Source organism: Schistocerca gregaria, chromosome 2 (genome assembly GCF_023897955.1).
Source record: "Schistocerca gregaria isolate iqSchGreg1 chromosome 2, iqSchGreg1.2, whole genome shotgun sequence".
Taxonomy (NCBI): domain Eukaryota; kingdom Metazoa; phylum Arthropoda; class Insecta; order Orthoptera; family Acrididae; genus Schistocerca; species Schistocerca gregaria.
The window spans coordinates 476510392-476538200 of NC_064921.1; the positions used below are offsets into that span (position 1 = coordinate 476510392).

A 27809-nucleotide genomic window follows, 5' to 3' on the forward strand; every position below is an offset into this window, starting at 1 on the left:
ACACTTTCTCCCGCTGTATGTAGTGTTCCAGGACAATATATAGGTATTTACATTTGTAGATCGAATTCTTAAGATAGAGCTACTAAGGAGGAATAGCATTTCTGTCATACAGTTTATTAAGTTCAGCAGTCGAATATAACAGTTAATAACTAATGGAACACGGCTTTTCCAGAAATTTATCGTGCCACTGCAAACAAGATCGTTGTTATATCTATGACTTTGGGGACCTCACCAAGGACAAAGCTTCTGTAAGCAGCAATACGTTAACGGAAATGCATCAAGGCAGAAAACTATGCCCTGTGGGGAAACTAAAAGACACGTCCACCAGTGTCACATACTATTTTGCCAAACAGCTTCGACATAAGAACAAGAGTTTGACAGGCAGTTGCTTAAATCTTGGACAGGTGAACAAATCAGTGAGGAATAAAGGTGTGCAGAATTTTACACAAGAAGAAGCACAATGCCCCAGCAGATTTTCTGGTCTTTGCAAATTTGACGGAATTGCTAAAAATAGAGGCTAATTTGACACAAACATCTAGTCGATATAGCACTGTGGTCTACTCTGAGCATAAGGTATTACAAGATTCAGTGATGGTGACGGAGACTGAAGGCCATGTGCTGTAGCGGAATGACATATTACGGTATGTGGGGAAAGACACAACATCTAAAGCAGGGTGGCCCCAGGAAAGTATGATAGGACTGCTCTTGTTCTCTGTATACATAAACGCCCGGTCGGGTACGATAGGGTAGACAACACTCTGCAACTGTTTTCTGATGATACTGCAGTGTACAGGGAAGGGTGGTTGAAAGACTCGAGAAGGATACATGATGCTTATTCACAATTTCTATTCCGTGTGATGAATGTGTTGTTTAAAAGTGGAAAAATATAACTTAATGCAAATGAGTAGGTATAACAGATCCATCGTGTTCAAATACATTATTAGTAGTGTGAGGCTTGACACAATCAAATCGATTAAATGTCTATGCGTAACGTTGCAGAGCGAAATAAAATGGAACAAGCACATAAGATGGATTGTAGCAAAGGCAGATGGTCGATTTCGATTTATTGGAAAAATCTTAAGAAAGTGTAGCTCATGTCTAACAATACGGAACACTTGTGCGACCCGTTCTTGACTACTGCTCCAGTGGTTGGGATCCCCGCAAGGTCTGATTAAAGGAAGACATCGAAACAAATCTGACTACTAGATTTGTCGCCGGTGTGTTCCATCAACACCCGAGTATTTCTCCATAAACTCAAATAGGAATTCCTGGAAAGAAGAAGACGTTCTTTTAGTTAAACATTATTGAGATCGTTTTGAATACCGGCATTTGCCACAGACTGCAGCACTGTTTTACCACCAACGTGCACAGGATGTAGGAAAATTGCCGCACTTGGAGGTTGGCTTATGATTCCTCATCCCGATTCCAGACAAAAGTTTATCCAGCAAAATCAGATCGAGAAACGTACCAGATGTCTTAGCTCACTGAGTAGACTGTTGGGACATCAAACCCACATCCACCATGGATCCTTTTTCTATTTTTTAGACGTCTGTTTCCCAGTTCTCGTCGTTTATAAGCAGGACTTCATTTTGTCACATGACAATAGCCTATCATATGACAATAGCCCATCACATGGCAGTGGGATCCATTAAACTGCATGCGTGGGTCTACTAACGGCGCAGTGCACAACCATTACTGCTGCTGTCGAGTTCATGTAGGGTGGCTTCTAGATGGAGTGCACAAACAATGAAAACGTCGGTATGCTTTTGGTGCTGGGTGCATCCCATAACCAAGCTGCTTCTGCTACTGCTGCTGTTCATCCGTATGCTGCACGGTATCCTCAAAGGCGCCTGGAGCAAAGCTTTCGTGAAACCGGTAATCTTCGTCCACAGGCAATGGAAGGAGGTCGTCCAAGGATTAGGCACACTCCACAAACAGAGGAAGCGATTCTTGAAACCATTTACCAGTCACCTCGGCGAAGTACCCGTGATATTGCACAGCGGTTCCAAATATCTCAAAGTCTGGTAGTTGAATTGTTGCACGTTAACTCAACACCAGCGGGCAGAAGACAGTATTCGAAGAGTACAGTTTTTGAATGGCTTTTGCACCAAGTAAAGGTAACGAACCTTTTTAAAGTAATGTGATATGGACTGACGAGTCTAGCATCACTGTTGAAGATATTTTCAAAATCCACAGCAGCCATTATGGGCGGGAACACAACCCACGAGTCATCTGTGTACACGGCTTTCAGGCACGCTTTGGCATAAACCTATGGGCTGGAATCCTGGGAGGAGTGCTTCTGGGCCGTTACTTATTCCCAGACGTTGAATGCGCCTTTGTATCGTCCGTTTCTTTGCAATACTTTGCCTGACACATTAGAAAACGTTCCATTTGTTGTCCGGCCACAGCTATATTTCCGGCATGATGATGCAATGCCACGCTTTGGAATGAATGTCCCTGACACTCTCCCCCTATAGAGCTAAGTGCCCCAGTGATTAGCACACTGGACTCGCATTCGGGAGAACGACGGTCCAAACCCGCTTCCGGCCATTCTGATTTAGATTTTCCGTGACTTTCCTAAATCGCTTCAGGCAAATGCCGGGATGATTTTCTTGAAGGATCAAGGACTTTAAATCGTATTTCTATTAAACCTATTGGTGGTACTAGCTAGATACATTTTTGTCTTGAATTAGGATGATGAAAGGACCGCACAACAGACTCGTCCGCAGGAATATAGAGTTGTTTTCACTAGCTTAATTTGTGAGAGGAAAAGGAATGACTAGCAATGATACGAGATACCATATGCCAAACGCCTTATGCGGGCTTCTGGAGTACGTATGTAGACGTAGAAACTACAGGTTAATAAGAATACAGAACAAAGATAAGAACTGCTCTGGTGTTCTGTTTCACTTCCGGCTATTCAGATATAAGATTTTTCCAGGTTCCCTAAACCCCTATTAGGAAAATACTACGAATTGGTCACAGCTCATTTCCTTCCCCATTCGTGTTTAAAAGTAATACTGAAGATATAGTCCGCGAGCAGTGCAATAGATATGAACGAAAACACGTTCATCCGAATGCTACAGAACTCGAAATTTTTACTGAAGGATATTTGTATGAAGGCGTGAACGATAGTTGAAAGCACTTGACATTTTCGAAAAAAAAAAATCCGTGAGAGGCAATACAGAGTATATTGTTGTGGGAGACTAGCTGATGTTACCGCCGACGAGACGACCCGGCTGTAGCAATTACAATCTTTTTTACTATTATTTCAACACCACGAGATGACAGTTGTAGTATCACACGACTTGAATGGCGAAACCAATGGCAACAAAAGTTGCCACAAAATTTGTTTACTGAATTATAGTCTCAATTTGAGTCTACCTGTCATAAATATGCGCAAATAACTCACGTGGTTGTTATAGTATGCTAATATTTTTTTTGTTTTATTTTGTTGCAGCGGGGTGTGATATGGACAGCATAGTGGCGACATTCGAACGACAGAAGGAATCGCTGCCACCGTTCACGAATGCCTCATGTCTTTGGTGTCAAGAAAAAGCAGCCCTCGCCCAGCGGGGAGGCTGGGAAACCCCAAAGGTACAGGTGCCGCGTCCGCATCCAATGCTGCTAACCTAAACAGAAATGTGTTCACTGGTTGTCGTAATAACATAGTTGTAATTGATTTGTTTACTGAATACGTGTTCCCTTAAAATGCAATACTGCAAAAGGTTGAGAGTTAACTGAAGCCGCTAATAAACACACACGTCTTAAGTGAAAATAATCACATAACTCCCTGTGCAACAAAGATTTTGAAGCACTAGAAAATTTTTTAAACAAAGTTGTGTTTTGTCTGGTAAGTATTTTGGACTCACTGGGTATGTTAAACAATCTGCTGAATAGCAAGACTCATAGAACTCTAGAATTTGGCAAACGTAGTGGGTAAAGCATTATTTTTCATTACTTTTGAAAAGCATGTGTAGCGCACGTACAAGCACACACGCATGCGCGCGTATACACACACACACACACACACACACACACACACACACACACACACACACACAGAGAGAGAGAGAGAGAGAGAGAGAGAGAGAGAGAGAGAGAGAGAGACCAGAAACGTGATCTACAAACGGAATGATACTAAAGTCTAAGAGAACTGAGAAATGTGTTGCAAGTGCATAGTTACACAGTGGTAGCTTGGTAGCGTACCATGCCACTCAACTACGGAAAAGCTCGCCTCACGTGGACAGTGTACTCATATCATTTGGCGCATAATCGCAAGATGATAATTTCAAAACCTTCTGAAGTTCTTGTGAGATTGTGTTCCAGTAGCAAATCACTGTAAAACAAAAGGACTGAAAAAAATAAAAATCCTATCTTATTAAGAAGTACGCACACAATAAAGATAGTACATTAAAAATGTGCTTCAATAAGGCAGTCATATCACGAGCGAACTTATATTTCTGGGGTATAAAGTGTCGCCATCTTTCGAATAATCTGCTGAAACTATTCTTTGATCATTAATTCAACACTTTTATCTGAGTAACGTCAACCATTGCTTCCCTAATCGAGATCTTGTTAGTCCACAGCCACGCCACCGAAGAAATTGTACAGCAACAGGAAATTCAAATTCAGAATTCCTGTTAGTCAACAGGAAATTCATCTCTGTCGCTATGAAATACAGGCCCAGCTGCTTGTCGAATGAAGGGCAGTGTTTCGCGCTCCGAATTTTTGAGGAGCAAGCAATTATTGTTGGGGTACCTGAGATACTCCGTGTTAAGGTGCTGGATTGGAACTCGTGAGGATGGCCATTCAAATCCCCTTCCAATCACCCAAATGTAGGTACTCTGTGGTTGCCCTACACCGCTTTAGCGAGTTTCGAGATGTTTCGTTTGAAAAACGTCCACAGTCACTGTCGTTTCCCAAGTGGACAAGTGCTCAGTTCATTCACTCCTAATCACTTCGTCATCGACAGGCGTTAATCCCTGCTGTGTACGACTTCGTACACTATAGTAAGGAGAGACGTGGTGTAGCAGCTGTCTTTGTAGAAAAGCTGGACAGGAGCGGAAACGATGAGCAACAGCTTCACGTAAGTGGTAGCTTTCTTCAAGCGTATAAAGTCTCATTAGAAATAATGCAAAAAAAGGTTCAAATGCTTCTGAGCATTATGGGACTTAACATCCGAGGTCATCAATTCCCTAGAACTTAGAGCTACTTAAACCTAGCTAACCTAAGGACATCACACACAGCCATGCCCGAGGCAGGATTCGAACCTGCGACCGTAGCGGTCTCGCAGTTCCAGACTGCAGCGCCTAGAACCGCGCGGCCACCCCGGCCGGCCCCAAATATTTAATCGACGTGACTGTGCCAAGCGCTGCACTACTAATGGAGTATTCAAACATGGGATTCTTTTTCCTATTCATATGCATTAATTTACATTTCTCTATATTTAGCGTTAGCTGCCATTCTTTACACCAGTCACAAATCGTGTCCAAGTCATCTTGTATCCTCCTACAGTCACTCAACGACGACACTTTCCCGTACACTACAGCATCATCAGCAAACAGCCGCACTTTGCTATCCACCCTATTGTAAAGATCATTTATTTAGATAGAAAACAACAGCGGACCTACCACAGATGCTCAACACAGTAGCACAGGAACAGCAGTCGAGCTTCACCATTTTGGAGAATCTCATACCCACACACTGGACTGTAAGAATATCCTCTTTGTTAAAATTGCTTATGTCAGTGGACTTCCCCATTAGCGACCTGGATCGTTTCTAGAATGATTCCGATTCGTCTCTGCTCTGTTTATACAGTTTCCTCAACGCGTCACGTGCCCGCATTGGCAGCAGCCGGCGTTCAGTCTCGCCGTGGGCACTGGTTGTAATGTTTTGCCGCATCGGTGTACACGGAATTACATTTATTATGTCCTGGTTGTTTGTGCACAGTACATCAGAAGTGCAGTTATTTTGATCTTAAGTCAGTTTCGAGACAATGTTAGTGGCATCCAGAATGAGATTTTCACTCTGCAGCGGAGTGTGCGCTAATATGAAACTTCCTGGCAGATTAAAACTGTGTGCCGGGCCGAGAGTCGAATTCGGGACCTTGCCTTTCCCGGGCAAGTGCTCTACCAACTGTGCCACCCAAACACGACTCACGCCCTGTCCTCACAGCTTTACTTCTGCCAGTACCTCGTCTCCTACCGTCAAAACTTTACAGAAGCTCTCCCGCGAACCTTGAAGAAATAGCACTCCTGAGAGAAAGGATATTGCGGAGACATGGCTTAGCCACAGCCTGGGGATGTTTCCAGAATGGGATATTCACTCTGCAGCGGAATGTGCGCTGATATGAAACTTCCTGGCAGATTAAAACTGTGTGCCGGACCGAGAGTCGAACTCGGGACCTTTCCCTTTCCCGGGCAAGTGCTGTACCAACTGAGCCACCGAAGCACGACTCGCGCCCCGTCCTCCCGAGTTGGAGTCTCGGTCCGGCACACAGTTTTAATCTGCCAGGAAGTTTCAATGTTAGTGGCATGCTGGACGACTGCCAGGTACGTGGAGCCTGCGCGCCTGCGGTGTATCCGTTTAGGGCGCGGCAGGCACGGAGCGTGCGGTGAACCGCAGAGCGGCTGCCGCTGCTGGCAGGCGGCCGGCGTTGCGCAGCCGACGAGCGGCGGATACGCTGCAGCCGTGGCGTGGCGTGCTGCGCTGCGCTGCTCTACTGTGTCCAGGCGCTTCTTGCTGCGCTCTGCCCGTCACGCGCCTCGGATGCTGCGCCCGCCCTAAACCACACAGTCAACCACTTCTTGTCTGTGTACCGCGCCACGGCCTGGCCATTCGCCTTTTTGTAACGCAGAGTGAGATGAAGAACTATCTGCGCTGTGTGCGGATCCCGCAGTTAGCGTTGCATCATTTGTGAGGCCACACGCACAACCGAGCACACGCGTCCGAGGCGACGCGACGTGTAATCGATCCATATTAGGCTGCCCCTTTAGTATAAAGATACTACCGTTTAGCTTCAGACTGACGAAACCACTTGTTGGGAAAGTTCGCTGCCGCTAGCTATCGCGGTAGTCTCGATAGAGACGTCGTGGCATCCATTATATTTCGGATGTTCAAAAAATGGTTCAAATGGCTCTGAGCACTATGGGACTTAACATCTATTGTCATCAGTCCCCTAGAACTTATAACTACTTAAACCTAACTAACCTAAGGACAACACACAACACCCAGCCATCACGAGGCAGAGAAAATCCCTGACCCCGCCGGAATCGAACCCGGGTGCGGGAAGCGAGAACGCTACCGCACGACCACGAGATGCGGGCATTTCGGGTGTGCTGCCGCAGAAACGCCATTGTTTTTACGGATAAAAAATTTATTTCGTATGCCACTATTGGCTAAGAGTTCCTGAAGAGGCATGTTTATCCGCCCGTTTGCAAGTTCTTTCAATAGGACGCCCCTTGTAGTAGGCTATACACGATTTCAGAGGATATAAAACAAACTTTTGTACTTAATTATGTATGTAACGTACCATTGGAGATCTAATAACTGTAATTAACCAATGCGTAATCTATAAATTATGACCTCCTTTAAATACGGGCTGATCAAAAAGTCAGTATAAATTTGAAAACTGAATAAATCACGGAATAATGTAGATAGAAAGGTACACAATGACACAAATGCTTGGAATGACATGCGGTTTTATTAGAACCACCCTATTGCTGGACGCGTGAAACATCTCTTGCGCACGTCGTTTGGTGGTGATCGTGTGTTCAGCCGCTACTTTCGTCATGCTTGGCCTCCCAGGTCCCCAGACTTCAGTCCGTGCGATTACTGGTTACCTGAAGTCGCAAGTGCATCGTGATCGACCGACATCTCTAGGGATGCTGAAAGACAACATCCGACGCCAATGCCTCACCATAACTCCGGACATGCTTTACAGTGCTGTTCATAACATTATTCTTCGACTGCAGCTGTTGTTGAGGAATGATGGTGGACATATTGAGCACTTCCTGTAAAGTACATCATCTTTGCTTTGTCTTACTTTGTTATGCTAATTATTGCTATTCTGATCAGATGAAGCGCTATCTGTCGGACATTTTTTGAACGTTTGTATTTTTTTGGTTGTAATAAAATCCCATGTCATTTCAAGCACGTGTATCAATTTGTACCTCTCTCTCTGCATTATTCCGTGATTTATTCAGTTTTCAAATTTATACTGACTTTTTGATCACCCGGTAAACTTCAAGTATAGTAGTACAGTTTACAATGGTTTAGTAGCAATATAACTTTCCCCTCCTGTAGTGTTCTGGGGTTAACCACCCAATAGGCCTGCCGGACAAAGGGGACCCTTAGTTTAACGTGGAATCTGAACCATGTGTCGTTCTTGGCATACATTCACACTGTAAAGGAGATCCCCCAAGCTTACCGTTTCCAGGGTTTCGCTTTGCCAGTAATCCATCAAACCTCTCTATTCTCTTATCTACAGTACTTAACTTTATGACCAACGTTTAAAATTATTTCTTTGCGTCTTTTTGCGTGATATATTCTACAACTGAGAGCAAATATGAGCAGAGGTTGAATCACTCATAAAATAAGGTCTGGGATGACAAGTTAAGCAATCAAAACTGCTAAATTAATTTTTGTCTTTATTCGATATCTTACGACGTCTTCGTCAGCTCAATAACTAGACGTATTATTCAGCTTGCCAAGAGGATATTCAAGTTCTTTTTTTAAAAAAATGTGTTCTTTGAAATGAATTACTGCGGGCACTTTATCTTTCACACAGAGCATTCTATCAACTTTTCTTTATTTCCGTAATTGCTTCTTTGATGTATAGATTAAACAGTATGGGTGAAAGACTACATCCCTGCCTCACACCGTTTTTAATCGGAGCACTTCGTTCTTGGGCGTCCTCTCTCATTGTCCCCTCTTGTTTCTTGTACATATTTGACCATTTGACATTGTCGACAAATCCTGTGAATGTGCCTTGATTTTTCTTTAGTCTATCTCTCTTAATTACACACTTCGATAAGAGAATTCCTGTAGCTTCCTTCGCCAGTGAGTCTCAGAAATGTTGCCGCTAGTATTTCGACAGTGTCGTACAACAGAATGTGGCCAGTGTCGATGCAGAATTCTGTCGCAACCGATTTGTTGAGCTGTAGCAGCCGGTGTACCTTCGGTGTTCTGTGCATGACTGTCCGACCTATGAAGACCACCCGCTTATGAACACCCGCTTTGCGGATCTTCAGGTCATCCGTGACGGGATTAAAAAGTGCTGCTGTATTCGGCGGAGGGCGGAAGATCACTTTATACTGTTACTTGGTGGCGATCCGACACATGGACGGAAGCCACGGATCTAAATGTCTCTAGTCTTCCTGTTTAAATCCCCCTGTTGCGGCTTTCATCTACATCTACATCACACTCCGCAAGCCACCTAACGGTGTATGACGAATCTTACTTCTGGTACCACTAACCGGTCCCTCACTTCCCTGTTGACTCACGAATGTAGCTTGTGGAAAGCGATTATCGGTAAGCCTTTGTACTAGCTCTAACTTCTCGAATCTTCTCCATATGGTCACTTCATGAGATGTTTGTGGGAGGAGATAATATGTTGTCCGACTTCTCCCGGAAAGCGCTCTTTCGAAATTTCGGTAGTAAACTTCTCCGTGATGCACAACGCCTCTCTTGTAACGTTTACCAGTGGAGTTTGTTGAGCACCTCTGTAACGCCCTTGCAGGACTAAACGATCCCATGACGAAAAGCTCCACTCGTCGTTGAATCTTCTCTAACTCTTCAATTTGTTTTACCTGGGTTTAAGGAGAGACCCAGTTAACAGGGCCAGAATGTGCTCCACTGACAACAAAAGGCAATTTGTAGTGTGAAACTGTAAGATGCTCCCACAATACTATGCTTTCAGGCAGCGTCAAGGATAAATTCTGTCGTCTAGTGAGAGACTTACGATAAAATGGGAGAGAGAGAGAGAAGAAGATCGACTATTTTTGTTGTTGTAGGTGAAATTGTATAAAACAAAATATTTCTTTTGTACTCGTATCCACGCAATAAGATAATGTATAGCGAGCTCTTCAGAGTTGTTTCGCCGCACGCTGTAGCCGTGCGGTCTCAGGCGTCTTGTCATGATTCACGCTGCTCCCCCCGTCGGAGATTCGAGTCCCTCAGGCATGTGTGTGTGTGTGTGTGTGTGTGTGTGTGTGTGTGTGTGTGTGTGTGTGTGTGTGTGTTGACCTTAGCGTAAGTTAGTTTAAATTAGATTAAGTTGTGTGTAAGCCTAGGGACCGATGACCTCAGCAGTTTGGTCCCATAGACCTTACCACAAATTTCCAATTCCAGAGCTGTTTCGTAAAGACATAAAACATCCCTCTGTAATGGGTGGCGATTTTATAACTAATTTCGTGCCAGTTTAACTGCATTTTAAGAGACGTTAAATCCTAGTAATCACTTGACGCATACAGATTATATTAAAAAGCATAACTTGCACTTTGAAATGAAAAAAGAAACAATTATACCGCTAATAATGAAACCTCTTTCCTTTTAACTGTTCCGCCAGTGCTCAGAGAAATATTCTCGCAAAGAGACGACATCGCTCGATGACGAGTACCGATCTTATTAGTGTGATGCTAACTGGGGCTTCACCACGATGACGAGGTTTGACTGGAGCAAATTCAGCTTCCTCGGCCACCCGTTCAAACAGGACCGCGCACTAGTCGGAGGATTCTGGGAAGGTTGCTGTGGTAGTAACCGCCCTGGATCCCACACAGAGCGGAGGTGGCATCGATGCGACATGCAGCAACCTTCACAATCCGTAAACAGAAAACTTACGGGCGATCGTTCACATCTTCACTTCACCGGCCAACATTCCATCTGTTCACAGTCCGGCTAAACAAAGACCTTCTACCTACCTTCAATCTTAGTACCGCAGTTGGCACTCTAGTATCTCTGGCTTTGAGAGCACGATATTCACACAGCTCCCTCCCTCTCGCGAATTCGGTCATATGTAACAGGAAACAAACTCATCAGATGAGTTAAGTTAAAACTAATTTCCAGAGTTACCAGCTTCGACCGTTGGCATGCATTAAAGAAATTCTCACTACAAGTTTCAGTAAAAATTTTCATTTCTGTTGGTGTCAGGCAAAGAACCAGCTATTTTTGAACGCAGGAAAACTCATTTCCTTGCAACGTGCACATTCACGTATTTGGTGTCTGTGCGTGTGTGTGTGTGTGTGTGTGTGGGGGGGGGGGGGGGGGGGAGAGAGAGAGAGAGAGAGAGAGAGAGAGAGAGAGAGAGAGAGAGAGAGATTATTGGAGGTTGATGTAATATGCGGAACCCACATCGCAAATTGTTAGCCCACGTTATCTTTTGCCTGCGCTTGTGTGCCCGTCATAACAACAACTGCTTTGCATTTCCGTGCATAGGCGGGCAATGCTTCTTGTAGCTCCCGTGTAACAGAGAAGCCGAGTCTAATCGCACATTCATTAGTAGCTTGCTTCTCGTTACAAAACCTGTGAATAATCGTATGACCAACGACGCGAAAACTATATACTGCTATTGCAGCAATGACTGTAGTCAGCGCGCCCAGCGATAAAGCACGCCGATATTGCGGAAATGTCACGCGTAATGAGGCAGCGTAGAGCAGTGAGCAGTAAGTGTGTGTGCGCTGTCGGACTGGAGTCGGCCCCTTTCACTCGCGAGCTGCACCGAGGGGTCTGCACTATGTGGGCGACAGAGAAACACGACGTTTCTCACAGGCCGTCTTACTGGCACCATTTCCCTACCCGTGTGCCGTGTAAAGTACAACGGAATTTACCTGACCGCTGGTATTGGTCACAGGAAACTACCAATACTAAAACATGTCTAGCTTATAGCCATTTTTCTTCAGTCTGGTACCGCGCGACCGCTACGGTCGCAGGTTCGAATCCTGCCTGGGGCATGGATGTGTATGATGTCCATAGGTTAGTTAGGTTTAAGTAGTTCTAAGTTCTAGGGGACTGATGATCACAGATGTTAAGTCCCGTAGTACTCAGAGGCATAGTCATTTTTCCTTGAAGGTAAGGTAACAGTGTGCGCCACTTGTTGGCGAATGCAGGTAATTTCTTTGAAAGGTGTACACAAAATGAATCTATAAGGTTAAATGAATAAGACAGTATCTAAATGACAACGTACACTATCTGATCAAAAGTATTGGGACACCTATTAGTGGACTGATATTTCAGTGTCAGGTTAAGTAAAAATCGCTTCCAGTTACGGTGAGTCTGAAACTGAAAAACGCACTGTGATAACTTCTGCCAGCTTGCTGCTTATTTTTACACGTACGATATTCGACAGTTGCGTTCAAGTCTACACAGGCGCCAGTCTTTAAGTACATTTAATAGCTAGATCTTACCTGCGTCTGTGCTCACATATCAGCAGTTTTGTTGTGAAGAGTGACGGTGAGTGAGTAATCTACTGTACGTGCAATAACGTATCTAATTGTTCCTGTAAGCACAGCTCGTAATGTGTGGCCCGCTAACCCCCCCCCCCCCCCCTTCCCCACCCAAGCTGTCCCAACGCACGACGCGTCAGCAGGCACAGCTTCGCTGCCGAGTAGTGCGTACAGTGGGGTGTGTCCAGGAGCGCATATATTCATTCTGAAAAGTAGCTGTAGATTATACGAAGTGTACATTATGCAATAAATAGTGTGAAAGTATGGATTAAATACATTGTAGACTGTTTAAGTACTGTATTCATTATTTTGAAACGAATCACGCAGCACATACCAGCCAATAAGAGCGTAATAGTGTTCAAGGGTTTGTTGCCGGATGACATTCTGCAAATTCCGCAATATTACCTCGGAGCAAATGTCCCACATCTTCAGATGGTTCACCCTTGCTGGTGGCTAGGCATGACCGACGGTATCCGCAAGTCGACGCTTTTTATATAGGACACACTCTCGAAGAACGCGGAGGCGCGGAAATCACGCATGCGCAGTCGTTTGCATATAGACTGTGACATACTAAAACGCCCTCTGCCGAAAATCCCAGAGTGGTCCTCCTGCGCTTGCGCTGTAAGGCTGTGTTTACTAACAGTGCAGCCAGACGTCACTCAATAAAAAGTTACACAAGACCAATATTATGACGGGTCTGTTATCGAAAAAATTTGAATTTTCTCATCGTGATTTAATAGCAGCTAATGCAGGGTTTCACGCTGTGCTCAGTCGAAATCCCGCATCCCTGTTGTTGAGAGTATCGGCTGTACATATATGTATTGCTTCCTTAATGGCGCAGCCGGCCGTGGTGGTCTCGCGGTTCTAGGCGCGCAGTCCGGAACCGTGAGACTGTTACGGTCGCAGGTTCGAATCCTGCCTCGGGCATGGATGTGTGTGATGTCCTTAGGTTAGTTAGGTTTAAGTAGTTCTAAGTTCTAGGGGACTAATGACCACAACAGTTGAGTCCCATAGTACTCAGAGCCATTTGAACCATTTGAACCTTAATGGCGCAACCCCAGAAAGATGATGGCGGGGATAAAACTTCCGTCTTTTCATAAATCATGCGATGTCCTGTATTCAGAGAATAGTCCGCAACTGCCGACTTTTCCGCTTGACGTAGGCATATATGATGCTGATGTTCATTGCAGCGTTCTTGTACTGTGCGACATGTCCGGCCTATACAGGGTGTTACAGAAAGGTACGGCCAAACCTCCAGGAAACATTCCTCACACACAAATAAATAAAAGATGTTATGTCGACATGTGTCCGGAAACGCTTAATTTCCATGTTAGATCTCATTTTAGTTTCGTCAGTATGTACTGTACAACGTGATCAAATTGTAAATTTTCATAATGAACATGTGTGGGCTGAATTATGGAATTTGCACAACGTCATTGACGGCAAACCCATGAAGACTATTTACAAAATATCTGCCAGGAAAGCTTGAAGAGTCACAATAAAAGCGTTTTCACAAACGTAATAAGGAGCAAAAGGCAAAGAGTAAATAGATCTGTGAAAGAGTAAATATTTTTCCCTAATCCGCGCAATATTTTTCACATCAGTATCTTTTACTATATACTTTCTAAAGTAGTGTATGTTCTTCCTTAGAGCTCCTATCGCCAGACCAAATTTAACTGTAATGAGTTCAGTCGTAAAACGTAACAGGCAGAGTTATTTTTGCATTTATAAAATTACTTTCGATGAAACTTTCAGTCATGATATCTTTTTTCCGTGAGCCGATTTTGATGAAATAAGGCCTATACGTTGCCCAAGCTCAAGTTGCCTGCGAAAGCCTCACGAAAATTCGTGTAGTAGTTCTAGAGAAACGTGTTCAGACAGGTAGATAGTTTTACAAATTTATTATTAATATAGATGTGACGCTCTACAGTTTGTTCACCTACCTACTTTTGTAGGTTTACAATGATTAACAGTACTGACCTTCTCAAGCATTTTCTCAGACTTAACCATCTATGAAATGATGATATCGCACGCTCTACATCCATAAACATAATATTTTCCAACAAAAATAAACACGTGTCCCATAACTGCAGGTACTGATTGATCCAGATAGGTTCCATTTTTCATTAGCTTCAAATATGCAATCTCAAATGAGCAAGGTCCTATTAACAATAAAATCAATAGGTGCAAATGTGTCATAGGGGAACTTACGCAGGGCAGGAGAGTGCACCGAAATGCGGAAAATGTTGAATGGGCTATTCAGATATTCATATTTTGTTAAGGCTGCATTAAATGAGAACAAAAGGGCATACATCGTTAGATCGAATGCTTGCGTTTGTTTTCAAACAGCTTTTGAATTAACTATGGCTTCATAGACAAGAAGAGAATAGAAGCTTTCGAAATGCGGTGCTACAGAAGATTGCTGAAGACTAGATGGCTAGATCACATAACTAATGAGGAGGTGTTGAATAGAATTGCGGAGAAGAGGAGTTTGTGGCACAACTTGACTAGAAGAAGGGATCGGTCGGTAGGACATGTTCTGAGGCATCAAGGGATCACCAATTTAATATTGGAGGGCAGCGTGGAGGGTAAAAATCGTAGAGGGAGACCAAGAGATGAATACACCAAGCAGATTCAGAAGGATGTATGTTGGAGAGCTGCATCAAACCAGTCTCAGAACTGAAGACCACAACAACAACAATGGCTACATGACGAGAATTAACTAGGTGTGGAATACAAAAGCTACTGACGGAAACACAAGTACTTACAAGCTATACGGAACAGTATAGCTATCAACAGCAGTCGATCGCATGTGGGAGAAGAAAACCGATTACCGCTAAATTAACAAATAAAGGCGTTACTGAGGGCTAATTCTGACACATATCATTGCTGATACAGGTCACTAACGTGGCACTGCCTACTAAAACGAAGTTTTTCATTCCCTTATGTCTCATATATAGCATCTATCAGCTTTTATTCATGACTTAATGCAATCGTGCCAAGGAAGGATACACCGACTTCGCCTCTGGCTATAAACTTGTATCGTTCTATTGTTATCGGAAGTAATCGACCATATAATCCATCATCAGTTAACGGAACACCCTAGGATTAATAAGAATGTTCTTAGAAATCAGGCTTTGGGGAACATCACAAAACCGCAATCGCCTTGTTTGAACTAACAGATGAAATTGACGACACATCGACACGGAGCATCTACAATGGTTCTTCTTAATTTCAGAAAATCTATGGACATGGTCTGTCTAAAGAAACTACTTACAAAATGAAAATATTGTATTCTGTCATGATACAGAAATATTATGATTGATATCTTACAATTCACGAACATTACATAACGAAATGAGTGCAGTATCAGATGTCTCTCACGGGTATTATAGGGCCATGTTATTTACCCGATATACAATTTCCTCCTCACTGTCTCACTGCATTTTTTTATGCAGACAACTGTATCCGACCAGCATATAGTAATGTGGAGGGACAGATACAAGTTCTATGAATCAAGGTCGATTTTTTTACGGTTGAGTCAAGAAGAAGTTTGTGCTTTAAGGGAGTGAGACTGAATCAGAAGCACCTATCATAATTCATTACACATTGGAATTCGTAACAATGCAGCTTGCTTCCACATAAAAATCCCTCTCACTTTCTTAACTGGAAATTATATTTACAGTTACAACATCATAAATCGATAAAGTACTTTCGAGTATCCTCATTAACTGTTGCTCAGACGTATGTCTGTGTGTACCCGGTGTAAGACAGAGAGGCTCCGAAAGCCCTAATGTGACCGCAGTAATGATAGCTGGCGCAAGATACATGAAATATTCGGTGCCTAAAGTCGTTCAGAAATTGGGCTGCTCAGTGCAGGATGGTCACTGTCTAGCGAGGGAGGACTCACCTGTCAAATCGGACAGGCAGCGCCTCGCCACGTGTGCCTAATAACCGAGAACACTGACTGACGAGCAGAAACGGCCGCGTTAACAGGCAGCCGGCACGGTGATAAACAACAGCCAAATTAAATTAAACGACTGTTGAAACAGCGAGTGGTTGATCTAATCAATACAGTGAAATCTGACAGTAATGATATGTAGAAACAGAAGAGCGGCGGGAGTGCAGTTTTTATAGGCGACTCACTACTGAAAGACTCGTAGTTCAGCTGGTAGGTGCTGATTTGGGAGTGGTACAGGTCATATAAAGGAATTGAGCAACGTGGTGGCGTTTCACCCGTGTTTCTTTTTATTTTGTAGCCATCAGTCTTTTCACTGTCGTCTTCTTCTTCCTATTCATCCCTATATATCTGGTACAACGAACATTAAGGGTCATCTCGTTTAAATACGGGTATTCTAATATTTCTCTGCCTCTACAATATTTCCCGTTAAGTAACCGTTCCAATGCGGAGTTCGAAAAAATCCTATGTCATCTACTAGCGGATACAGATATCCGTCCATATGTGATTCTTGAAGTTTTCCCGGCGTACTGAGTATTCGATGAGATTTCGGGATTGCAGCCGGATCACGTTGACTTCTTGCCACGATATTTCGGCTGGCAATCGTCCAGCCATCTTCAGGTGAGTGTGCGTCACTGGAGACTGCAAGTTCCGGGAGTCAGCTTTATAGCAAAAAATTGGCGCGAAAACGCATGCGCATTGGCCACCGTCACAGGAGCGTCCTCTGTCGAAGTCCGCGCCCTCTGGAGCTACTGTTCTATCTTTGGAGCGCAGGCACATGCGTAAAGGTGAAAACTACATGTCCGCCCTCTGTCGGAATGCGCGCCCGCGTCGCTAAAAACAGACGTCAGATGTCGCTAGACGTGTCATTTAGAATAAACCGTCTTCTCTCAGAGGAAATTAGAGAGATCACCGGGTCCCAAGCCTTGTCCAGTTGAAGAAGTCAACGTGATCCGGCTGCAATCCCGAAATCTCATCGAATATCCGTCCATATATCTATAATCACAACACTAATATCTACTTAGCGGATGAAAGCCTGCGGCGATGCGGACATGTGCGAATGTATTTGTAGATAACTGCAATAATAATTACTCTGTGGTTAAGACCTAAAGGACAATACTCAGATTTTCTTCCAATTTTGAAATAGATATGGTCGATTATAATGATTATTATTGTTTAAATTATTATTATTACTCGTTCGTGAGAGAGCGCCGCTTTAGAGAGTTCTATGCGTCTGTCACGAGCACGGTAGATGCATTGTTAACAACTGGAAGAGCTACAGATGGCGACACGGCCATCTTTAGAAGTTTTCTGCGCACATGCAACTTACTTTCTGCTTCCGTTCTACGTGCAGCTGCCTCCCGTCTGAGTAATTACTGTTTCTTTTGGATTAACAGACATCACTTATGCAGTTACCGCAAACTGGCAGAAAGCGAGGTGAAGGCTGTTCTAGGACGTTGTGGAGCAAATTCATTAACATTCAGAAAAGTTTATTTTGAGTATGAAATGCATGAAATAAGGGCTCTGCCTTCCAACGATCTAGGTTTTACGCCATGTAACAAGATTATTATTAATAATGTACACGAATTGTAAAACTAATTCTTTAGTGGTTCCTGATGATAAAGAAACTACGACAGAAATAACGTTCGCGTCTTGTGACACGTGTGTAATCTAACGCATGTGAGCTTTATTTGAGTCGTTGTGTTATCGACCATATAGTAGAAGCAGCAATAGATTTTTATCCGCACAGCGGAAATAATGAGGAACAGACAGCAAACACGTTCATTCTGACGACTATAATGCTTCTACCTTGTTATCTGGGAGCCATGTAACACGTGGGGTATGTGTAGATTATCGTCGTTATATTTTTACCTTTATTGAATGGTCAGCATAGCATTTTGTTACATTAACAATCATGTGCTACCAAACCCTTTTGGAAATGAACTGAATAAGATTGTTAAAACATTTGTATCATTCTTTTCTTTTTCCTCCTTTAATTACGACCAGTGGCGTCTTAACGTCCTAACACACTGACACGCATCTTCTCAAGTCGGTAGTAAATGGGTCTGGCACTCCGAAATCCCCAAACCGCACCAGAAGATCCGTTCGTTGATGCCAATGCTCCTCGCTGGACACGAAACAAATAGAAATTAAGCACAAAAATCTGGTAATCTTTAGAAAATAACACTCAATATAAGAGAAGTATACTGAAGAGCCAAATAAGCTGGTACACCTGCCTAATAACGAGTAGGTTCAAATGGCTCTGAGCACTATGGGACTTAACATGTGACGTCATCAGTCCCCTAGAACCTAGAACTACTTAAACCTAACTAACCTAAGGACATCACACACATCCATTCCCGAGGCAGGATTCGAACCTGCGACCGTAGCGGTCGCGCGGTTCCAGACTGAAGCGCCTAGGAACGCTAGGCCACTCCGGCCGGCAATATCGTGTAGGGCCCCGCGAACTCGTAGACGTGCCGCAACATCGACTAATGTCTGAAGTAGTGCTAGAGGAAATTCGCACCATGAACCCTGCAGAGCTGTCCATAAATCCGTAAGTGTACGAGGGGGTGGAGATCCCTTGTGAACAGTACGTAGCAAGGCATCCCAGACATGCTCAGTAACGTTCATGTCTGGGGAGTCTGATGGCCTGTGGAAGTGTTTGAACTGAGAACAGTCTTCCTGGAGCCACTCTGTAGCAATACTGGACGTGTGAGGTGCCGCATTGTCCTTCTGGAATTGTCCAAGTCCGTCGGAAAGCACAATGGATATGAATGGCTGGAGGTGAACAGACAGGATACTCATGTACGTATGACTTGTCTGAGTCGTATCGAGACATATCAGGTGTCCCATTTCACTCTATATGCACGCACACCACTCCATTACAGAACTTCCACCCGCTTCAACATTCCCCTGCTGACATGCAGAGTCGAATGGTTCAAATGGCTCTGAGCACTATGGGACTTAACTTCTATGGTCATCAGTCCCCTAGAACCTAGAACTAATTAAACCTAACTAACTTAAGGACATCACACACATCCATGCCCGAGGCAGGATTCGAACCTGCGATCGTAGCGGTCACGCGGTTCTAGACTAAAGCGCCTAGAGTCCATGGATTCATGAGGTTGTCTCCATACCCCTACACGTCCATCCGCTCGATACAATTTGAAACGAGACTCGTCCGACCACGCAGCATGTTTCCGGTCATCAACAGTCCAGTATCGGTGTTACGGCCCCGGCGAGGCGTAAAGCTTTGTGTCTTGCAGTCATCAAGGTTACACGAGTGGGCCTTCGGCTCGGAAAGCTTATATCGATGATGTTTCGTTGAATGGTTCGCACCCTGATACCTGTAGATGGCCCCGCATTGAAATCTGCAGCAATCTGCTCTTCCGTCACGCTGAACGATTCTCTTCAGTCGTCGTTGGTCCCGTTCTTGCAGCGATGTCTGAGATTTGATGTTTAAATCTAGATTATCTACCATTGTAGCAGCGGCAACCGATCTAACAACTGCGCCACCCGAGTTGTCTTTTATAGGCGTTGCCGCCCGCAGCGCCCTAGTCTACCATGTTTACATATCTCTGTATTTGAATACGTATGCTAGTAACAGTTTCTTTGGTGCTTCAGTGTAGCCGTCACCCACTCAGATAAATTGCGTGACTTACTTCACCACACGTAGTGTTATAGCTCCAAACGTTGAAACACTACAATGCATCGAATAGGCAGGACGCCTCATGTGATGGCACAATACTGTGTGAAACCTTACTGCGTTCCACTCCAGGGTGGTCTAACTGAAACGGCGGTGCGCTGACCGCGACCCGGCGCGGCAGGCAGGCAGGCAGGCAGGCAGGCAGTGTTCCTGAGCACGCGTGGGCGGCGACCCGCCGCCATCGCTGCCGCCCACGCGCCGTCAGTCGGCGGTCAGGGGGCGGAGAGGGGTCGCCCGCTGCTCGCACTGCGTCTCCGTGCCTGTCAGCGGACCTCACCAACTGCCGACTCACAATGACTGACGTGTTGCGTATCAGCCTTAGGCTGCGGCCACAGTGGCACCGGTATCGGTGCAACCCGCTGACGACCGACATCGGCCGAAGACGACCGATTTTACCTCCTCAGTACGCCACTACACTGAAGCCGCTCTTATCGCCCGAACGTACAGACTTTGGACGACAATCGGTGAAATTAAAATCAGTTTGTTTTCTTCAGTCATACTGGCCGACTTTCTCATACACGAAATATGGAGCGTGAAAAACTAAAAGGTTTGGTCTAATAAAGAGCTAGTTTGTAACATCCCGAGGATGAAAATATCATAATCGGGATATAGTTTAGAATCTATGGACTAATATCTCTGGAAACCACAAATAAGCAGAATAATAACTGGAAATTTTATGCACAAATTGTAACCTCGAAAAATAATTTCTTCAAATGAGAAGGTGGCTTACTTTATATGCTTATAGTTAGTGTACTTTATGTTTTTTGTGGTAGGCTGCCATTAGTTGTCTACAAATTATTACTACTGCTTACTGGTGTTTTTATGTCAGTAAGGTGATGATTCTGTTAATATTACGTGGTTTGCTAATGTGGTGTAATGCATGTATTTCCACTTTTCAGATGATTCAAATGGCTCTGGGCACTATGCGACTCAACTTCTGGGGTCATCAGTCGCCTAGAACTTAGAACTAATTAAAGCTAACTAACTTAAGGACATCACACACATCCATGCCCGAGGCAGGATTCGAACCTGCGACCGAAGCGGTCGCTCGGTTGCAGACTGTAGCGCCTAGAACCGCACGGCCACTCCGGCCGGCTATTTCCACTTTTCAGTGGTTCAGATGTTCAGAGTACTTTATGCTAAAGTTTATGCTTGTCCTTCACACATGTGCTGAATGACAGTCGTTGATGGTGAAACCACGTAGATCCGCACAAATTTAAGTAAATACAGCGAAATAGTGTTAATAACTTGCTTTTCACGGTCACCACGAATTAACTCGAGCACGTAACGGAACGTTTCTCTCTTCGCCTTATTTATTCGTAAAACTTACGTTGTTACCCCGATAACTGAGGACAGAATGTACATAATAGCCCATTCACATACATTCGGCTTCTTTTTAACAGCAAAGGCAATACGCAGCACTCGTCTCTAAGCACAGAGGCGTCATGATAACCATTCCACCCCAAGAGATTAAAATCTAACCTACTTCAGACGGGGAAAAGATTCTAATCTAGCCTAATCTCCTTGAGCCCGCAAAAAACTGACGAAGAACCTAACCGGATGCACCGTGTCCAATCTGTCTTGCCGATGTTACAGAGCTACATCTGGCGACTGTGTCTGACGACCGTACTCGGTGCCACTGTGACTGCTGCCTCATGCCTCCAAACTTCCATGCTTGACCGGTATTACACTGTCAAATTTCTTTGACAAAGCTGCTTTGTCAGATGTATTTGACGTAGTGTAACAGGGAGTTTTCGTCAAATGTTGTTTTTTGTTAAATCTATTTGATCAAATCTAGCGCCTCGCCAAAGGTTTCATCAAAGAAAGCGATCGTCTTCTCTTTACTGCAAACTGCATAAATAAACGCACCGCGTAAAAACACTTTGCGTTGTGTATATGGGGTGAAGAATCACATTCATAGCCGCAAAGGACGTCGTATTTCGGAGCTTATTGTAGCGCTATAAATATGCAAAGGCGTTCTATAAACTGGGATGAAATAAAATCCTTTTCCTTTTGTAGCCAGAGAGATAAAAATACACTCTCTTCCTCTAAAGCGAGTTTGTATAGTCTGCACTGACAGATTTGTATAAGAAGTGAAAAACAAGAAAGGTGTGAGGCATGTTCATTGTCACCACTGATGTTTATTTGCTCATTAAAACGAGGATTAAAGAATTGCTCTTAGTTGAGGACAGAAAATTAACACAGTACGATTCACTGATGATGTAGAATTGGTACGTAACTGAAAATGAATAGGAATGGAGTTTTGTGTTAAATGAAATGAAACATGTTGCAGCCAGGAAAGGGAAGCTTGATAGATACACGCAAGGGATAGAAAGGAGAAAGCTAAAAGTCTTTTATAACAATAAATAGGAGCTAATGTCTAAGAATGTAAAAATCGCCCCTAGTTTTGAATGTATTAAAATTACTCTGAAATCTGTAAGGATATTCGCTAAACGAACTACAGTTGGCTTAAAGCACCAGAAAGTACTTGGCAAGCACGTGGATGTACTCATTCAGTTTGTTTTAAGCTTGAAAACATCAGGTTATAATTCAGTTCTCATCTTGAAGGATTTTCGATGATATCATTACGACTCGGCTGCTGTGAATTGTCTACATCACATTGCACTCAGATTTTACTATTACATGTTAACATTGACAGAAGGAGGGATATCAGTTTAATTACATTTCGTATCCCGTTGGAAAAGTGACTGCCCTGTTTAGAGACTGACAACGTGAAACTGGCAGAGTTAAAAATAGATTTTTCTTAGTCGATATCATGTGGTTCTTCTAAAGGAAGTACGACGAAACATTTTACGACAGTGCAGTACCTCTTTCTGCGCCATGTAAAACGTCTTTGTCAAACAAATGTGGTGAATATTTGATCAAATTTCTTCGTCAAGGAAAGGAAATTTGATAGTGTAACACGCGCCCTACAGAGTACCATCGCACAGATTTTGGGAAGTATTTTCATGATTCTGATTAATGATTAGTCCTTGGAGCAAAAATGGTTCAAATGGCTCTGAGCACTATGGGATTTAACATCTGAGGTCATCAGTCCACTAGAACTTAGAACTACTTAACCCTAACTAACCTAAGGACATCACACACATCCATGCCCGAGGCAGGATTCGAACCTGTGACCGTAGCGGTCTCGCGGTTCCAGACTGAAGCGCCTAGAACCACTCGGCCACACCTTCCGACAGTCCTTGGAGAAAAAGGTGTAGTGATGCAGTGACATAACAAAAGTACACTCCTGGAAATTGAAATAAGAACACCGTGAATTCATTGTCCCAGGAAGGGGAAACTTTATTGACACATTCCTGGGGTCAGATACATCACATGATCACACTGAGAGAACCACAGGCACATAGACACAGGCAACAGAGCATGCACAATGTCGGCACTAGTACAGTGTATATCCACCTTTCGCAGCAATGCAGGCTGCTATTCTCCCATGGAGACGATAGTAGAGATGCTGGATGCAGTCCTGTGGAACGGCTTGCCATGCCATTTCAACCTGGCGCCTCAGTTGGACCAGCGTTCGTGCTGGACGTGCAGACCGTGTGAGACGACGCTTCATCCAGACCCAAATATGCTCAATGGGGGACAGATCCGGAGAGCTTGCTGGCCAGGGTAGTTGACTTACAGCTTCTAGAGCACGTTGGGTGGCACGGGATACATGCGGACGTGCATTGTCCTGTTGGAACAGCAAGTTCCCTTGCCGGTCTAGGAATGGTAGAACGATGGGTTCGATGACGGTTTGGATGTACCGTGCACTATTCAGTGTCCCCTCGACGATCACCAGAGGTGTACAGCCAGTGTAGGAGATCGCTCCCCACACCATGATGCCGGGTGTTGGCCCTGTGTGCCTCGGTCGTATGCAGTCCTGATTGTGGCGCTCACCTGCACGGCGCCAAACACGCATACGACCATCATTGGCACCAAGGCAGAAGCGACTCTCATCGCTGAAGACGACACGTCTCCATTCGTCCCTCCATTCACGCCTGTCGCGACACCACTGGAGGCGGGCTGCACGATGTTGGGGCGTGAGCGGAAGACGGCCTAACGGTGTGCGGGACCGTAGCCCAGCTTCATGGAGACGGTTGCGAATGGTCCTCGCCGATACCCCAGGAGCAACAGTGTCCCTAATTTGCTGGGAAGTGGCGGTGCGGTCCCCTACGGCACTGCGTAGGATCCTACGATCTTGGCGTGCATCCGTGCGTCGCTGCGGTTCGGTCCCAGATCGACGGGCACGTGCACCTTCCGCCGACCACTGGCGACAACATCGATGTACTGTGGAGACCTCACGCCCCACGTGTTGAGCAATTCGGCGGTACGTCCACCCGGCCTCCCGCATGCCCACTATACGCCCTCGCTCAAAGTCCGTCAACTGCACATACGGTTCACGTCCACGCTGTCGCGGCATGCTACCAGTGTTAAAGACTGCGATGGAGCTCCGTATGCCACGGTAAACTGGCTGACACTGACGGCGGCGGTGCACAAATGCTGCGCAGCTAGCGCCATTCGACGGCCAACACCACGGTTCCTGGTGTGTCCGCTGTGCCGTGCGTGTGATCATTGCTTGTACAGCCCTCTCGCAATGCCCGGAGCAAGTATGGTGGGTCTGACACACCGGTGTCAATGTGTTCTTTTTTCCATTTCCAGGAGTGTATTTACAAACCGCACAGTTACGGAGCGTGATTAAGATAAGGCAATTATTCGGAAAGAATTTACTTCAAATTTCACTCGGAGAATTATAAAGAATCTAATAAAAAGTATCAGAGCTCCCTATCGGTGGACACCAGAATTGGATGTGTCTACCTTTCGCCTTTATGACGCCGGAACTGTGCTGGGGACACTTTCATTCTGGTTTTTGAAAGTGTGTGGAGAAATAACACCCAGTTGTTACTCAAGGGCCAAAACCAGAGATGGTAGTGATGTTGGACGCCGGGGTCTGGAGTGAAGTCGAGGTTCTAACTATGTCCAAAGGTGTTCCATTGGGCTCAGGTCGGCATTTGGGGAAAGCTAGTGCATTTCATTGCCACCCAAATGCAGCTTCATGACAGGGTGCACTGTCATGCAGGGAAAAAAATCGCCTCTGAAATTTTTCTGTACTGGATACAGTATATAATGTTGTGAAATATGTTGATATCCTTCGCGTATAGTATTTTCTTCAGCGCGGTAAAGGGTCTACACCCTTACTACGAAAAACACCACTTACCGTAACACCAGCTCTCTGTTCTCCACATCGGCAAAACGCTTAAGTCAAACTGCCATATGATATAGCGTGATTCTTCAAACAAAATCATTCGTTTCCCATCATCCACTACTCAGTGGCACTATTTAAGCAACTCCAAGCATTGCTTGGTGTTGACTACAGAAATGTGTGACTCATGAGGGGCTGCTCGATAATAATGCCCCAGTCTTTTTAGCTCCCTACACACGGTCACTGTACTTGCTGGTCTGCTGGTAGCACTTTGGAAATGACGAGTGATTCCTTCTGCGGATTTCATGCGATTTTTACAACTACTCTTCTCAATGCTCGACAGTCCCTGTCCATCGCCTGGTTGTCCCTTCTCGATACCACTTCGCATCAGTACTACTCGACTTGGGGGAAAAACACGTCAAACACCGCTTCAACATTTCGCCGAACTTACAAAAAACATGCTTCTGTTATTCATAAGTAACTCTCGCATTTATCAATAATAATGAGAAACTCTTGCCTTTCATGATGAACGTTCTATTTAGTAGAAAATAACAATAATTGTACATAATTTTTTTTACGTTTGCGCATGTAAGCTGTACTTGCATCAAAAGTATTTGCTTAAAAAAATGAAAACAAAAACGCGTAAGTTAAGCGATTAACTAATTTTTATTACTTGTAAAATGCAATTCATATTCTCTAAAGATATAAAAGAGGATTAGCACTGCGGGTATAGTTATGTGTGGAAAAAAGAGACAGATCGTCGGCTCGTATTTTCTCTCCTATACATTCATTTATGTTTCCTTCCCTACCAATACTACCGGTAATCCTACCATTTATTACGTCATTTACATAGTGTAACAAAACTACCGATCGCTTAATCAGATCTATCACAGCATTGATGGTTTGATGCTAAAGGCACTGGTATTTCCAAGCAAAATGAATAAAATGTTGAGTTGCGGTAGAAAGCACTGGGGCTCATAGAGCTAAGTGTATCCGTTGGTGCAGGAGACTGTAATGGGTGTGCCTACTGTGTGTTTTCACATTTGTGTTGTATTCATCTCAAAGAAAAAATGGTTCAAATGGCTCTGAGCACTATGGGACTTAACATCTGTGGTCATCAGTCCCCTTGAACTTAGAACTACTTAAACCTAAGGACATCACACACATCCATGCCCGAGGCAGGATTCGAACCTGCGACCGTAGTGGTTCCGCAGTTCAAGACTGAAGCGCCTAGAACCGAACGGCCACGCCGGCCGGCATCTCAGAGAGCACCAACCGAGATGCCGAGCTTAAGGTCCCCACATGACGACTGATCTCCAACGTTGTCGTACTTCCCTACTCCATCAGGCAATACACTGAGGTTTGTACTTTTAAGTCACAAGATTGGGGCAAAATCTGACGCTCAGGAACTTTACACTACTACGTCACCTCCCCTTGTTGACCTTCCATCACCAGGATTCGACTCGGTTACATTAGAATTGAGGATGACGGTTAAAGGCATGCGTCATCGACCTCCGCAACGGAAGCGAGTGGTTTGTGCAAAATAATATGTACAAGCGAGAGAAAAACTCTGATAGTACCTAATTTAAATGTTAATTATAAACTTCTGGAGACTGCCCCAGAGTTTCAATGTCCTCTTCTTCCTCATCATAGCGAGTGTCTCACAGTCACAGGGTTCGCTTGTTCTTCTTCATAATGATGAAATGCGTCTGTTCTCCCTGCCGCCAAAGTCGTGAGTCAGCTAAATGAGGCAAATCGCTTGCGACCTGTTGTGCGAACTTCTTGAACTGTACGTTCGTGGGAAAGCCTCACTCGGGCTAGCGAGTGTACCGGATCAACTGACATTAATCCGACTCGCGGGTTCAGTGGTGTTCTGGGTCACCTCCCTATCTGGGCAACTGGCGCTTGCGCGTAATCTGCACGAGCAGGTTTCTGCCACGTCCTTTAAACACACAGCAGTAGCATAACGAAGCGATATGGAGTGGAGTGAGTATCTGAAATTCGTAGCGTAGGAGACTTAGATTTGCTGGCGAGATTCTGAGGAAGGAAAAGTAACATTACTGTGGTATAGAAAATCTACAGGTCTGCTTCAGTCTGACAACAAGCACAACTGTTCGGTGCGTCGGGTCCTGTTAGTTGTGGGCAGGACTTGAGCGACAACGAAAGAGTTGTGAGAGCTCATATAGTAGCATCATAGCAGTCAGAAGAATGGATTTCCAGGCACAACGCACTACACTCCTGTTACAATACTACGAAGTTTCTACAGTTTAATCCATTACCGGTAAAGTCTGAGTGAGATTTGTCACCTGAAAGGCTTTTTGTGGTTTAGAAGCTAGCCGCTGTGGCCGAGCGGTTCTAGGCGCTTTAGTCCGGAACTGCGCTGCTGCCACGGTCGCAGGTTCGAATCCTGCCTCGGGCTTGGATGTGTGTGATGTCCTTAGGTTAGTTAGGTTTAAATAGTTCTAAGGCTAGGGGACTGATGACCTTAGATGT

The 27809-nt window shown here is 44.6% G+C and overlaps 1 protein-coding gene across 1 annotated transcript in view; it reads left to right on the top strand.

The window, feature by feature from the left end:
* The window catches only part of LOC126326837 (ankyrin repeat domain-containing protein 6-like), a 638792-nt gene that overhangs the window by 294547 nt on the left and 316436 nt on the right, over positions 1-27809 (top strand). Inside the window, exon 2 of the mRNA XM_049995795.1 lies at positions 3461-3597. Within this exon, the coding sequence (XP_049851752.1) occupies positions 3530-3597 (68 nt within the window). The 5' untranslated portion in view covers positions 3461-3529. The remainder of the gene's footprint in view (positions 1-3460; positions 3598-27809) is intronic.